This window comes from Sparus aurata, chromosome 16, assembly GCF_900880675.1.
Source record: "Sparus aurata chromosome 16, fSpaAur1.1, whole genome shotgun sequence".
Classification (NCBI taxonomy): Eukaryota; Metazoa; Chordata; class Actinopteri; order Spariformes; family Sparidae; genus Sparus; species Sparus aurata.
The window spans coordinates 1,642,758-1,659,474 of record NC_044202.1 but is presented as its reverse complement, the minus strand read 5'-3'; the positions used below and the strand labels follow the sequence as shown (position 1 = coordinate 1,659,474).

General features: G+C 43.8%; 1 protein-coding gene across 1 annotated transcript in view; it reads left to right on the top strand.

Moving 5' to 3' along the window:
• akap6 (A kinase (PRKA) anchor protein 6) overlaps positions 1-16,717 on the top strand; it is a 154,280-nt gene that overhangs the window by 121,236 nt on the left and 16,327 nt on the right. The window contains exons 14-15 of the mRNA XM_030391783.1: positions 9,226-9,309; positions 9,654-9,806. Of these exons, the coding sequence (XP_030247643.1) occupies positions 9,226-9,309; positions 9,654-9,806 (237 nt within the window). The remainder of the gene's footprint in view (positions 1-9,225; positions 9,310-9,653; positions 9,807-16,717) is intronic.

Sequence of the window (16,717 nt, the reverse complement as noted above, 5' to 3'; positions counted from 1 at the left end):
GTTGGGACTTATTTTCCCGATAATCTATACATTATCCCGCTTATTACACGGTTACTTGCCAACATAATTGTCTTTTTACAATGTATTTGTTACCGTTCATAGTGTTTTTCAGCAGAGAAATATAGTTCACCAAACCGACGCCCCTTCTCTTCTCCCTCTTCGCTGCTTTCCTCTCTTTTTCTTTTCTTGACCGGTGACGACAGCTCAGCCTTTTGCCAAGAGTTGAAATCACCGTATTTTCCAAGAATATTAAAGTTAATGTGAAACTCATCCACATTTGTTGCTTAGCGACCGAAGACGCTGGTGTGATAAGTGACCGGACTACTTGTGGAGCAACGATTTTAGAGCGCGGAGTGATACGAAATACGTGAATCAGAGGCAAAACGGCCACTTTCCTTGACGACGGTCAAATATGCTTAGCAGCGGTCGATTATACAAAAATAATTGACCGCTGAACGTTGAGAAGGCCGATTCAAGTGAATATCTTTCCTGGATCGTATTTTACCGTCATAAAGAAACCTTAAAGTGAAACTCTCGCCAAAATGCAACCAAGGCCTTTTTTGTGATTGTATATGAGTCAAACTTTCGTGTAAAAGCATAATTACGATGAAAGAGGCACTTACCTTATTTTTGTTTTCATGTCAAACTCATTTTCAATGGGAGTGCTACGGGCACTTTTACGATAGCATCAAAATCTCTCTGTTTAAAACAGTAAGAAGTCTCGACACAACATGAAACTTTGCTGGTAGTATCACCAGGGTCTCTACACATGAACACGAGCATTGAGAACATTGTTTGTGTACACAGAGTTTACTAAAAAGAAGGTTTTTGAACAACTCACGTTAGCAGTAGCTTGTTCCGCTCGCCGCCGTCCTGCCAGTGGAGAAGTGTCGATCTCAGAATGTGACGTAACCTGGAGGACAGTTAAGGTGGAACTACTGTCTTCCAGCAACAACTATCCACGCCAGATCTCACGTGACTTTTCCAGCTTTTGATGTTAGTATTGTTTCTTATATGAGGCTCCTTTTTCTACTTAAAGGTCAATATTGTTTTTCACCAACGACAAAACAACAAATTATCCTGCATTTATATGAACTAAGCTTTAGGAGCGTTCCACCTTAACTGTCCTCCAGGTTACGTCACATTCTGAGATCGACACTTCTCCACTGGCAGGACGGCGGCGAGCGGAACAAGCTACTGCTAACGTGAGTTGTTCAAAAACCTTCTTTTTAGTAAACTCTGTGTACACAAACAATGTTCTCAGTGCTCGTGTTCATGTGTAGAGACCCTGGTGATGCTACCAGCAAAGTTTCATGTTGTGTCGAGACTTCTTACTGTTTTAAACAGAGAGATTTTGATGCTATCGTAAAAGTGCCCGTAGCACTCCCATTGAAAATGAGTTTGACCCGAAAACGAAAATACGGTAAATCTTAAAAGTGCCTCTTTCATCGTAATTATGCTTTTAAACAAAGGTTTGACTCATATACATTCACAAAAAGACCCTCGGTTGCATTTTGGCGAGAGTTTCATTTTAGGTTTCTTTTAAAGTATCAATTATGGCTGATTAATATACTGATAGTTGTAATATGAGACCGGAGTCTTAGATCTGGGATGCAGTGTCTCTTCCTGGTTTTAAAGTCTGTGTTACAGTAAAATCCGCAGTCATTTATCCACATTTATTGCATTAATACTCAGTCAAAGTACCAACTGCCATCCCAGTAATATAATAACAGTATATGCATCGAGGTATTTGATGAAAAACATCATGATATCAGTAAAAAGGAAGAGATGGTCTGTTCCCTCGTGGTAGTTTATGCAGCGTGATGCAGATTCAACAAGGTGTAAACAGATGAAGGTGAGCGCAGGATCAAGGTGTCGCCCACATCTACCTGACTGACTCCACGACTAAAGCATGATGGGAAATATCGCTCTAAAACTCAGGAAGAAGAAGAAGAAGATAAATACAGAATGTCTCATAAACACACGTGTTATATTGGCTGGCTCCCTTTTTCTAAACATAATTAAGTTTTCATGAAGCTTCATTTTCATCAGAGACGTTTCTGATGATCTACGGTACAAAACACATAGATACAGATCACAACAGGTTCAAATATTACGAATAAGTTGAAGATGTAACGCAGCAAACTGCAGCAGCTGCTCACGAATATACTGTCAACAGGAAATATGTCATGTTTTATCATTTGACTTCATTTCATGGCCTTCACTGTTGTTACACTGGTGTCTTAAACTCTCGGAGGGGAGGTTGTGGATCCACCATGTTTACTACACCTCCGGTCTCTGCGAGGGACCCCAGAGATCTCCAGACCCCGGTTCTGGAAATCCGCAGCCTTGAGGTGAGAGGACAAGGTTGAGAGTGAAAGATTTATGCCTCCAAAAACCCCGAAGGAAGCGATTTCTGAACGCTCATCCTGCTCGTTGACAAGTTTCAAGGTGCTCTTGAACAAAAAACCTCCGTGGCAGACTCCGGTTCTACTGTAACTTTTCGGACTCGAACAAAGAAATTAGGAAGCAAGCGGGAAATAAAAGGAATGAGAGCGCAGAGAGGAGGAGGAGGAGAAACGGAGTGAACGACTGCAGGAGGGAGGAGAGGAAATGTCAGGCGAGGGGAAAGAGGGAGAGACGTATGCAAACGACAAAGTTTGGTTAGCTGTAGGCGGTATTAGCAGCAGCGGAGGGAATATGTGTGTGGGAACAAATTGTCGACAGGAATTCATTAGGCTCGTTGTGCGATAACGAGTGCTTGTGGTTTTAATTGACTTAATCAACAAATAGAATTAATCAGAGATTTCTAATTAATGGTAATTGATTGAAATATCCACTGGGTCACCGCGCAAGCAGACGAAATTCTCCTTCTCCTTCTCTCTCTCTCCGTTTCCGTCTCTCCTCACTTTATAGTTCGTCCTTGTCCTCCGTCGTTCTCGTCCTTTTCTTTTTTCCGTCTCACTGTTTCGTTCTACGTATCCGTCCGACTTCTTTCCTTTTCTTTAGGCCATGAACTCTTTCTCTTTCTTTTCTCCGTTTCGCTGTGATTTCTCAAAATATTTCTATCGTAAAGTTTAAACGTTGCCCGGTTCTGGTCCGGTACAAAAACACTGACGTAGCAACCAAGCTAACAACCTCTACTCTCCTCTATCTTCTATCCTCTCCTCCCTCCCTCCCTCCTTTCTCTCTCCCTCCCTCTCTTCACGGCAGGTCTCGGTAATTAGATTGTGGAGATGAGGAGGTGGAGGAGAGTTAAGAGGATTTTGTTTTTAGGAGAGGGAGATTTAAGAATGAGAGATGGAGTGAGAGAGGGAGAAAAGAACGAGAGATCGAGCTCGAGAGCGAGAGAAAGATGGAGTGAAGGGGGGAATTAGAGGAAGAGGAGAGCGGATCCTTTTCTTTTTGTTTATCCCGACTCGGTCACCCTTCTTTAAAGAGGATGTTGAGTGACAGACGGGGAAACACACGGAGCGAGGGAGAGGGAAAACAAACGGAGAGATAAAGATGTCACTCGTTCTTTTCTGCGTCTCTCTGCTGTTGGTCGACCTTTAATCTGTACATGTAGAGAGAGAAGGGAACGTTTACATCACACACTGAGAGAAACGATGCTTCTTTAAGTTATATTTTCCTTGTTAAGCCCTGAATGACATTTCAGAGAATCTCAGCTGATAATAATTCATCCATCCGTCCATTTTTCGGCTGGTCGTGACCATCAGGATAAGAAACGCAGCCGCGGCGTTCGTCTTGCTCGCCACATTCTGCAGGACGTGTAATCTGTTTAGCGCTTTCTTGCTCTGCACAGGAGAAATCCTGATCAGATGATGAACAACCTCAACGTTAAGGAGAAGTGTTTCTATTAAAGATCACGTTCTGGATGTCGGAGTCCCTCTCCTCTCAACGGTGTTTACTTTTCAAGTGAATCGAAAAAAAAGAGATAGAACAAAATCACATCGTCTGCAAACAAGCAGAGATACAATCCTGAGAGCGCCAAACATGTGACGTGACGTGAAGCACGAAGTTCGGCGTGAACAGTGAAGCAGGTCGAATTTGTCTTCAAAATAAGAGCTTTACATTGCACCCCATTGGAGTTTAGAACTGGGTTCTTAGCGGGGGCTTTTAATTTGAAAGTAGTGACCGTTCCTAGCTTACCGCTATAACAACAAGCTAACACAACCAAACAGCTACAGAGACCGAGGAGACGCTAGCATCTCCCGGATCTCAGCAGCTGTCCAGTTGTTCATCTTGACGTCTGCGGATGAAGTGATGGACTGACTGCTGTGATCAGCTGTTTCCTGGTTTTAAAACTTCTAAGTGTACCCTCTGAGGCGTCATATTGGCAGAACTAAACAGACCCCTAACATACCGCCTTCTGTCTAAATCTGCGGACCTAGCCGCAAAAAAAAACGGCTTCTGTTTCCTCGGTTTAAATCATCTCACAATCGTCATTTCAAGATTTAAAAAACAGAAGACTGGTTCCAGGATGTGCAGAACCTCAGTCAGGTGATCAACACGACACAGAACTGTTCTGTCGGTCAGCAGAATAAAGAGTTGTACGACTGATTTCACAGTTTCACATGTTCACAAATCAGCAGTTTCCCCCTTTTGTTGTTTTTAATTTCCTGTCTCTCTCTTGTTGTCTTTCTCTTCTTTCTGTTGGTCTCTGGCTTTATCTGTTCTAGTCCTCCTTTATCTCACAGTTTCTTTGTAACTCACTCTAATCTTCTGTCTCTCCTCTGTCTCGCTCATCCTCCTCAGCCTCCTCCTCCGTCGACCTATCTCACACTGCTCCTCTGTCCATCCCTAACCTCCCTCTACATCCTCCGTCTCTTTCTCTTTCTCTGCAGCTACTCCATGGCTTTCCATGTATTTTGGAAGAAAAGCTTTTTAGCAAATATTTGTCCGACTGTGTCTGTAGAGCCCTCTGAGTCAATATGGGCCCAGCCAGGCTCGACCCGCCGGAGAGAGGGAGAGATGGAGAGAGAGAGAGGAAGGGAGAGAGGAAGGGAGAGAGGGAGGGAGGGAGGGAGAGAGGAGAGGAGATGGAGAGGGAGAGAGAGAGAGGGAGAGAGAGAGGGAGAGAGGGAGGGAGAGAGAGGAGAGAGGGAGGAGAGAGAGAGAGAGAGGGAGAGAGAGGGAGAGAGAGGAGGGAGGGAGGGAGAGAGAGAGAGGGAGAGAGAGAGAGGGAGAGAGAGAGGAGAGAGAGAGAGAGGAGAGAGAAGGGGAGAGAGAGGGAGAGATGGAGAGAGAGAGAGAGGAGAGAGAGGGAGAGAGGAGAGAGGGAGGGATCAGTGCATAAAAACCGGCAGTGCAGAAACAATAGAGACTTAGGATTCTCTGTTTCTGTTCTCTGGCTGAAATAAACTCTAAGAGAAAAGACTTTTCTGTCTAAAGCTGAAAACTGAACCAAAACCAAACTGAAACCATGAAACTGATGATGATTTAAAAAGATGTGTAATCTCCTAAACAGGGAAAACACGTGTTTTCTTTGTGTTTCCTTTAACGCCCAACAGATGTTCTGACCGTGACGTCGCTGTTCGGTTGTCCACCATCATTCTGCTGCTTCCGTTTAACGTTAAAACTGTTTACATCTTCGTTTTCCGGGCGGAGCTTGGAAAAGATATCCTGATTGGATCTGACTGAGAACTCTTTATCGTCTATTTTGCTCTACATGGGACCGTAATTTACAAAATGAACATCACGCTGTGTTGAAGAAGACTTGAAACAACAGATCGAGACCGTAAACAAATCTATAAACTGTTTACTGAGGTCACAACTCAAGTGTTGTGTAGGGTCAGTTTCTCATAAGCTTACATTCAACTGCTGAGCTGTTTCTGCAAAGTCTGCAATTTAAAAAGCACATTTAAAGGTGCATTTAACTCTTAAATGAACGATTGTTAAATGCAATTTGAAGAGATCTGCACGTGATTGACTTTAAACTTCTGGTTAGTGGCTACGCTGTTAGTTTCTTAATTTTTGAGATTGAAGTCAAACTGTGGTTGAGGCTGCAACAAAACATCAGCCTGAAGTTAAAGGCTGCAATGTGCCGCCTCGTCTTTCTGAAACGGAAGTGTAATATTCCTTCTTTTCCAAAAAGCCGCCTCTGATGTCGGCGTAAACATGTGATGTGAAGCACAAACTTCAAAATAAGAGCTTTACATTGCACCCCATTGGAGTTTAGAACTGAGTTCTTAGCGGGGTGCTTTTAATTTGAAAGTAGCGACCGTTCCTAGTTTACCGCTACAACAACAAGCTAACACAACCAAACAGCTACAGAGACCGAGGAGACGCTAGCATCTCCTGGATCTCAGCGGCTGTCCAGTTGCTCATCTTGATGTCTGCAGATGAAGTGATGGACTGACTGCTGTGATCAGCTGTTTCCTGGTTTTAAAACTCCCCGGCTGTCATCGACACCTCCGCCCATCTCACGCAATCGCCGACTCATTGACAGCTCGGATTTACAGCAATGGAGACTGAAATAACTGTACCCTCCAAGGCGTCAAATTGGCGGAACAAAACAGAACCCCAGTATACCGTCTTCTGTCTAAATCTGCAGACCGAGCTGCAAAAAAGACGGCCACATTGGCGTCTTGCTGCTCAGAATAAAACGACTTCTGTCGACGTTTTTTATAAGCGTCAACTTAAAAAACGAGCGGTTCAGATGAAGTGATCTCATCCTTTTTCCTGGCTCTTGCATACGATGATGATCATTCTTTAATCTCGCCTCCGAAGCTGCACTTTGTTTCGCAGTCACACGTGAGGAGTGTGGGTGCTGTGTGAGCCATTACGCTGCCCGTGTAGACAGCTGTATTGATTAGATATTGAAGCGAATCAGTTCCGTCTGACAGCCTGTTAAGCTGCTATCATTTATTGTCATGTTTGCTGACTGTGATGTCAAAGTTGTGCAATTACCGAGTGGATGAAATCAATCCGACATCAGACTCGTCTCCAGCACTCGAAGGCTGATGTGAGGAACTTGATCAGCTCTTATTAATCGTACAGATCTCTGTGTCGGTGTGTTGGACTTCCTGTTGTTGAAGCCGACTTTGTGGAGCAGATTTCAGAGTTATGACCGTCGCTCTCTGACTCTAACATGCTGAATTATTGTTCCAGCCTCAATCTAGTTTAATTCATCTTCCCGTGCTCGCTCCGCGCTGTCTGCTGCAGTTATTTGGCGCAGAGCGAGTATCACTCAGTCGTTTTGTTGTTGTTTAGAGCCTCCACCTTCAACGTAATACACACCTCCTGCTCGGAATAAATTTATCTGCAACCTCGCAAACACACACACACACACACACACACAGACACACACACCGGGCTTGTCCTCTTGATCCTGTCTGCTGTATTCTGCATCCCCATCTCCTGTTTAGACAACCAGGCGAGCCACAAATATGCTAAACTGAGGAGAGCGAGAAAGAGGAGATGAAAGACGGGAGAAGAAGAGTTGAGGGTGCGCGAGGAAGAAGCAGAGAGTGTGTGTGTGTGTGTGTGTGTGTGTGTGTGTGCAGAGAAAGAGAGAGAGAGTAAGAGAATCCCATTTCATTGTAATAGTGTTTAATATTTATTGGAAAAATGTAAAGAAAATGTAAAGGAAGTGCTTTTCAGCGAGCGGGCAGGATTAGCATAAATAGTTTGGGGCTTGGACGTGTTTGGTCGCTGCTGCAGAGGAGTAAGGCTGTCCTCTCTATTCTCTGTCACACACACACACACACTCAGAAATACATGCATATGTTTGCACACACACCCACTTGTGCACACGCCTGCATGAGTAAACATTCAAACATGCAAACACACACACACTCACTGACCTTTGCGTGTGGAAACTCATCAGCATATAGTGATTTATAATAGGCACTGCCAATCCTTGTGTTTCTGTTTTTTCCTGGTTTTTGCATTTATTAGACAGCAGCAGCGAGCGAGGCGGACGGACGGGGGGAATATTGGCTGTTGTCATTTATTTTATGCACTGTTACTGCTGATCAAGGATCTGTGAGCTGAATTTGACTTTATGCTAATGAATTGTTTGTGAATGACCTGAATTTAACAGCGCTGAACTAAAAGAAACTAAATGAGAGCAAATTCGGCTCTTGTTTGTTCTTGCTAAACTGAGGTCTCGTTTCTGTGGATAACGTTAGATTGTGTTCTCTAAAATTAACGGCTGAGATCTGTGAACACAGAGCAGTCAGATGTTCAGACGGGAACAAGTCAACGTTTACGCAGACGATCTGTGACTTTATTTAGAGGTGCACCGGAAATGTTCAGAGTTCAGATCAGTGCATAAAACTGAAATAAACGCTAAGAGGAAAGACTTTTCTGTCCAAAGCTGACCAAACTGAAACCATAATACTGATAATGATTTTAAAAAGATGTGTAATCTCTTTAGAACCTGTTTTTTTATAAAGACAAATCCAGGAAACCTTGTTCGTGTCTTCCTTCTGTTTCCTTGACGCCCAACAAATGTTCTGACCGTGACAAGTCAACATCTACGCAGATGATCTGTGACTTTATTTAGAGTAATAATTCCTGACTGCACAGAAAAGATTAAAAACATAAAACCAGTAATGCTTTCTACCTTTATGCTTTCTTTTATAATATTTCTTGTTGTCTGTGAGAACACCAGAGACAACAGTGGATCTGCGTCCAGGACTTTATCGAGTTAAACCAAACAAAACCTGAATTTCCAATCCTGAATTTTAAAAGACAAAACTGTTCCTAAGTTGAGAAACCACAATATCACGATGCTCCGACACAAATCGACAATTTACTGGAATGAGGAGAACATAAAGAGCCGACAGCGTCCTCACTCATGTGGTGCTTTGATGAATATATAATTATGATAAAAGCAAAAGGAAAAAACTGAAGCAGGAAGTACAAGTGCAGGTGAATCTAACCTGGAGGTTTCTTCCTGCAGGTCCGACTGCTTCGCTCCCACCTGAGAGGTTTTTTACCTCGCCGTCACATTTTCTGATTGATTTCCATTGTTGCAGTTTGAGTTTCTGCAGGAGTCTTTTACTACTTATGCTAAACATCAAATTCAGCTATTTCTGTTTAATACAATCATACAGTAAAGATCTGTTTGTGCTACCAGGTGCTCAGCGAACAGAAGATGTTTCATGGATTTAAAACCAGCAGGATCATGTGAATGTTTGTGTGATAAAAACTGGAATATTAACTGAATGTTTCCGTCTTTCCTCTGTTTTTTTCCTTCTTTCATGTCACTCACAGTCTCTGTGCTCGGAGGTGCGAGCTCGGCGCAGAGGAGTTTCTTCTGTTCTGAAACTCTGCCAGAAGCTGCTCCAGCAGAATCAGGTGGGTTTGAAACACAATCACAGATCTGATCACATCACAATCGACCCGACGAAACCAAAGACCGCGACCATCCCGTCAGTTTCTTTGATTGTTTTGATTTTTACTAGATTTTCTGCAAGAAATGTTTGAAATTAGCTCCATTTCTGAGTTTGTTTCGGTTTCTTTCCTTTCATGAAACCCGAGAGAATCAGTGAGAAAACCCTCATAAATCAGCTTAACCTTGAGAGAGGAATTATGTCGTTGTTCAGTCTTTAAATTGTGAATTTAATCATATGATTTGCATCATAATAGCCTTTATGATTCTGACAAAAACTGTTTCTCCAATCCCCACCTCTGGGACGCAGACGGGCCCCATGGCGGAGGTGGGCCCAGAGGCGGAGCAGCACTGGGAGGCCCTGCAGCTGCTGTCAATCAACCTGGAGAGGAGGTGGGAGGCGATCGTGATGCAGGCGCTGCAGTGGCAGAACAGACTGAAGCGAGAGCTGGGAGAGCAGCAGGTTAGAGCGCTCTGACATTTACACTTTCCATCCTTCATCCGACACTGCAGGCAGTCAGCTGACGCTCTGTTACACTCGGCGAGCATGTCGGAGCTTGATTTGATGCTAAGATGCAGCGTGAAAGACAGATGGTGCTGCGATTGAAGCTGCGATGATTTCGTTACGGAGCAATCTTCTCAAACCTGAGTCGTGGTGATACGAGTATTAACTGGTCCTGCCGCTTTTTTATTTGTTCCCCTGATAAAACTGGGCGGCGAAGGCAGCAAAATTAATTCTTATTAAAGCAGCGTTTTTGTTTGAGGTCGTGTTTATACGGCGAGCTGCACGATGCACTCGAGAGGCAGGAGGTTGTGTTTGTCACGCAATCGATGATCAATGAGTCGTTGCATCTTCTTAAAAGTTTAACTACTTCCCACTTTGTGATGATTCAACTGAGCCTTTCTGTCCGGTGGAGTTCCTCATGTGTCAGTTCTCTGATCCGTCTTCTTCGTCCACTACACGCTCGCTGTAAGGTTTATCTCTCATTGTCGTGCAGTGACACGTATTATTTCTATACCGATGACATCCATGTTTACGTGCTAATTATTTAAATCCCGAAAACTTGATCAGACTGAAGCTTCACATTGATACTGAGCACTTGGCTCCTAACTTGAAAATTACAAGCTTTGATTCCCAGTTAAACTTTAAGAAAAACTTCAGTCAATCATTCATCAATTTCTCTAAATTCTCTGGATGTTACTGGACTGAATGGATCAAATTCTGATAAAAAAAACTGTGTCAATCATTTTGCAGTCGCCTCTTTCGTGCCACATTGGTTCTTCCTCAGTCTTGGGCGGGACCATGAATATCAAGATGAAGATATCTCCGGGTCTATGGAACAATCTGTCGTCACCGTCCTGATACTCTGCTCCTATCAGATCAGAACCATCGGTGCCTATTTGGGCTTTTTGCAGCCTACGGACGTCGACTCCGCTCTGAATCAGTCAAACGGTCGACGAGCAGCCAGTTGATAAAATCTAATCTGTTAGTTCTCGAGTGCGATCAGTGTCACAGAAACAATGCTGTCTCTGCCACCTCCTCCACAAACAAAAGAAACCTGGCAAATGAGATTTCAACACTTTGACAGTTTGCATATCACGACACCACGCGTGTCTGCCGCCATGACGGCGGCGCCGCCGAACGGTTTGTCTTATTAGAAATCTTCAGCCAGCGAGCCGACTCTGGTTCCACGTCTCAGGTACGACTCGCTCGCTGATCACAGGATGACAGCTCGCGTGAAGTACCGAACGCGGCGGGTGTTCAGAGAAATATCGCTCACGGGGGGGGCCGTCCTGAGCCGGGCCGGATCGGGCCTGATCGGGCCTGATCGGGCCGGACGAGGTTCAGAGAGAGAGAGAGAGCGAGAGAGAGCGAGAGAGAGCGAGAGAGAGAGAGAGCGGGGCGCTTTGTTCAGCTGATGTAACGCGACGGCGGAGAGCTGCAGCAGAATGGAGCTGTTATGGATTTCTAATAGTGATGAATATGGTTCTGGAGAGACGTTCTGATGGAAACGTGCATTTGAATACGAGGGGAAGGGTTCTGCACACACACACACACACACACACACACACACACACAGTCACACTTATGTAGATACATATATACATGTAGAGCACACACACACACTGGGAGAGTTTATTGATTGCCGGCAATTAATTGACGGATAGCGATGTGTTAAGAGCTCAGGAGGGAGGAGAAGGAAGGAAGGAGGGAGGTAGAGAAGAGAGGAGGGAACGGAGGTGTAGAAGAAGAAGAATGTTTTTAAATGTAAAGCTTAAAACGAGACGACATCTCACAACCTCAGTTTTATGTTTGACTTCAGATGAAAAATGTCTCTTTTCAGCTCCTTGGTGCTTCATTTCTGCCACCAGTCGTCTCTCAATCAGAACTACGTAAACAATAAAACACATTTTGATGTTGTAAAGCCGTGTTGCATCATGGGAGTTGTTGTCTTTGCTGTTAAATCTCATTCGCAGACTTCCCTCCTCGTACCAACTGATGTTCCTGCTGAAGTTAAACGACGGGGAAGATTATGAAATGCATCGTAACCTCGAATTAACTGTCAGTTTCGCTGGGTTTGAATATTTTAGGAAACATACAACATGTGGAGGTTGATGCACGTGTACCGTGTGATCATTAAATTAAATTATCAGCGCTTATTGAAATGTTTTACAATCCAACATCATTGAAATAAGGATGTTCTTGCAGTTAGATATATTTTTAGAAGGTCTGAACGACGTCACTGTTTTGTCGAGCCATGACATTTTTCTGCACAATTCTTTGGTTGCACTTTGTGTTTTTTATGCACACACAGTAAACTGAAGATGCATAAAACAGGTGGTCGGATCCGACTGTATAAAAGAAGACGTAGATCAGATGGAACTGATATCTTTGCAGTTTTAAGTAGTCGTTTTTTTCCGCGCTGAGATTCAGAGGCAAAGATTGATTGTGTTGTTGTCTCATTGTTTAGCATCTGTGTGTGTGTGTTTGTGTGTGTGTGTTGATGCACTTACCTTTACAGGGAGAAATAAAGTTGCATTGACCTGAGTAAAATGTAATCAGAAGCCATCAAACGCTCTCTGAAGTGGACGAGTCGTTCAGAACGCGTCGGCTCCGTGATGAATGTTGGAAATTAGCAAGAATCAGCTTAATTCTGCTGAACATGTGCTGCTCGGGTCGGACTCCCTCTCTCTCTCCGCCTCGCTCACACTTTCACACACATAACACACACACACACACACACACACACACACGCACACACACACACACACACACACACATATATATTGTAGAGGAGGAGAAGACAAATAACAGAGGCCAGACACTTTGACCTCGCTGCCTGGCTGGAGAGTAATTTCACTTCTCCTGGGGATGGGAGAGGAATAAAGAGAGAGCGAGAGAAAGAGGGAGAGCGAGCAGCGGGGTGAGGGAGAGAGAGAGAGAGAGGGGGAGAGGGGGAGACGAGAGAGAGAGGGGGAGAGATAGAGGGGGGAGAGAGGGAGGAGAGAGAGAGAGGGAGACGAGAGAGAGGGAGATGGGAGAGAGAGAGACGATGGAGGGGGGACTGGAGAGGCATATATCTGGGTGGTTTAGCTTAAAATGAACACTTCTGCTCGGGTGATAAAACGATTGTCCTCTCCTGTCTCTCTGGTGTGTGTGTGTGTGTGTGTGTGTGGGTGTGTCGTGTGGTGTGTGTGTGTGTGATGGAGCTGAGTTTACAGGCTCACATTAATCTGATACAGTCTAACAGACAGCAGCAGCGGTGGACTCAGGTGTTTACATGAAGACTCTTACAGGATTGTTATTCCGTCTCTTTTGCAGCTCAGACGATCCTTCGATTGATCGATTAGTTGATTGTTTGATATCTTCTATTTTAAAACCTTTTAGATTATTATTGGTGGGATGAAAAATAAAAAAAAAGAGATTATTTTATAATCATCACATAAACTGAAATACTCCACATTTACTGCAGAATGAAGAAGAAAAGAAAAAATATTATAATTTGCTTTTTTGCAGAAAGTAACAATAGTATTATCATCAGTTAGCTTAGCTTAGCAAAAAGACAGGGAACAGGGGGAAGTAGTTAGCATAAAGCTAACCTTCTTCTGACTGTCAGCTGATATTTAACACAGAGACGTGAGCGTGAAATCAATCGAAGCCTTAGATTCATCTGCTGATGATCAGAAGATTCCAGATTAATTTAACAGGATCGTATAAAGACGTTTGTTTGTTGGACAGACGAATCGAACCGATGAGATCAAACCTGTTCGATTATCAAACATCTCATCTTAAAGTGACCTCTTGATCGTCTCAGGCTGACAGTAGAACGTCTGTCGGAGTTCGTTACAGAATGATGTATATTCTTCTCTCTGCTCGGTGCGTTCGTCTTTGCGTCCTGTTGTTCAGACGGCAGGAGACGGATCCTCTTTCATCCTTTATTGGACGTAAATGAGTCTAAATTAAAGCTTCGGGGTGTCGTGAGGATGAGGTCTCACTAAGTATACCTGCTAGTCCGACGTAATATATGGAAATTATATTTTAGAACGCTTTCTTGGCGATTATGAAATGTGTTTTAGAGCGACGTTATGAGCAACATATGGAGGTTTTCATTCACCGTTTGCAATTACATTCAAAGCAGCCTGTCGGCTCCTCCACTCTGCATGGAGAGGTGATTTATCTGCGCGCTTCTATTCATTTTGAATCAGACCGGTGACGCCGGGCTCCCTCAGCACTTTGACAAGCGGTACAGCAGCGAGCCAGCAGAGACCGGAGCAGCAGCAGCAGCTCCTGGAGGAGCGCAGGCACATGAATAATCACCCAGACGCTGCTAGATAGCTGCGCTCTCCTTGGGCCTTCCAGCAGATGCTATGCTAACAAATGGGAGCAGTCAAACCAGAGCTAATGGGAAAAAAGTTTCCAGCTTTCACCCCCCAAAAAAAACCTGCACAGGTCCCTCGCATGCACACACACACACACGCACACACACACACACACACACATGCACACACACACACACACACACACACACACACACACACACACACACACACACACACACTGTCAGCAGCTGAGTATCTGCAGGAGCTGCTGCAAACACCATCATCATGTTTATGAGCGTGATCACAGTTTATTTCAGCCTGTTTCTCATCAGCGGCTGTGGCTCAGGAGGTAGAGGTGATCAGAAGGTCGCTGGTTCGATTCCCCTGGTCTGCATGTCGAGGTGTCCTTGAGAAAGATACTGAACCCCAAATTGCTCCTGATCAGTGTGTGAATGTATGAATTACTCTAAGTCGCTTTGGACAAAAGTAAAAAGTAAAATGTAGATTACTGAATCCACTCGAGCTCCCCAGAGGATGAACCCTTTTGATTTTAATGTCTGCACGATCTCTCCTCCACCGACGGCCTCAGGCTCTGAGAATAAATCAACCAACTGTGTAAAACAAACTGTACGGATGTTAGCCAGCTAGCAACATGCTACGTCTCTGTTAGCACGTACACATCGTGCAGACTTTGGCACAATTAATTTTGGAACAACAACGTATAAGGAGTTACTACCTTCTCCACGTAACTTCTATCTGTTGTACCAACGTCATATTGAACCTTAAAGGATTAGAAACCACTTTAAGATCATCATACATTTGTGCAAGCAGAGAATAAAGACATTTCTTTGCTGAATGTTGATTGTTGAATGTTTTCATGTCACCCTGATGCTTTTTACCTCCTTTTGTTTGGAGCTTATTCACTCTCACGTGCATTTAAAGTTGATTTTTCCGACATCTCCTGACTGGATTTGAATATGAGTCTTATTTAAACACAAATGGACAGTTTTTTGTCAGATTTAAGATGAAGGTAACTCAAAAAACACACCGACTGTCCGTATCACAGCTGGACTGATCCCAAAACAACTCAACAGAAACTCACTGCTGTTAGTTTCCTCCAGTTTCTTTGTTTCCTCTGAAGGTTTATAAAGTCAAACATCCTGCAATCAATGAATTAGCTTCAGGTTTAGTTTGAACAAGCATTTAAAACAGTTTTCATTACAAATCTTGATGTCATTGTGCAAATATTTGAGCAGCAGATGAATAAAACAAGCATCTTGGACGTCAGATGTAACAAATCAGATGAGACTACTTGTTTTTAACTATAATATTCTGTAAAATTTGAGATTCAGAGCCACTAAATGCTGCACAAACTCTCGGCTTCGGGAACATCTGGACTGGCAGTTTACAGAGAAACACCCTGGCATGTTGTTGGAGTCTGGGTGGGAAATTATCACCGCTGTTGGACTGGTTAAATGTGTCTGCCAGCGTGCCAGTTCTGCCTCTTTGGCAGGTGACCAGCAGCACTTTAGAGTTATTCCCTGCTTTTTAAAAAATGTGTTTCTGAAACCGCTGCGGCCGCCAGGAGTCACCTCCCTCCTGTGTCCGGGGTCATAAAAACACCCGCAATTCAGCTGTAAACTGTTGCAAAATTACAGAAATGAGATAAATTACAGATATAAATTATACACAAGGTTTTCGTGGGTCATCAAATACTCGATTTGATTGGATTAGGCTGATTGATAGCCTCTCCCCTCAGCGCTGAATGTGTTTTTGAATGCGTCTGCAGCGGCAAAAACCCAGTTCAGTCATTACCCCCCATCTCCCTTATCAGCACAAGGGGAATAAACACAAATCTAATAGAAATTCATTACACAGACCCACACACACACTCTCAGACACACACACGCACAGCCAACTAGTTTATTAGATTAATAGGCTATGAATGGCTAATACGAATTACCCCCCTCTCTTGTTAACGAGACGCGGAGCAATTTGTATAATTATGTCTGTGGAAGGGAAGAATTCCTGTGTCTAAGCATATTTTTAGACAGCCGAGCTTTCTGAAGGCTTTTGATTACGTATTTACTTTGGGGTTTTCAGCTCCGTGCTCTTTTCTCTCAGAAGTCGTTTTTGAATAATTCATCGCTTTGTTCCAGAGCGGAATAATTTGTGTTGAGATTTATGAGCAATTGCTTTTGGGGTGGGCTGATTTTACTCTTTTTTTTAAATGATCACAGAACGTGTTTTGTCAGAGTCGGGTGTCAGTGTGTCTCTTTTCAAACGGAGGCCCGAGTCGGAGACGGCGCTCGCAGAGGGATTTTTCCCTAACATGTCTTCTTTTAAAGAGTTCGGTGCCAAAACAAGATACACAGCATCTGAGAAAAACATAATCTTTACTCGCGCCTGTGTTTGATAGCGCAAAATAAAACATTGCATGCACTTTAAATGATAATAGAGAGCAATCCTGTTTTCAGCTTCTGTCTGAACGGGCAGTTTGGCGTCACGTTCGGCGTTCTGCAGAAGAGGAAATGAAGCCATTAAGCCCTGTTA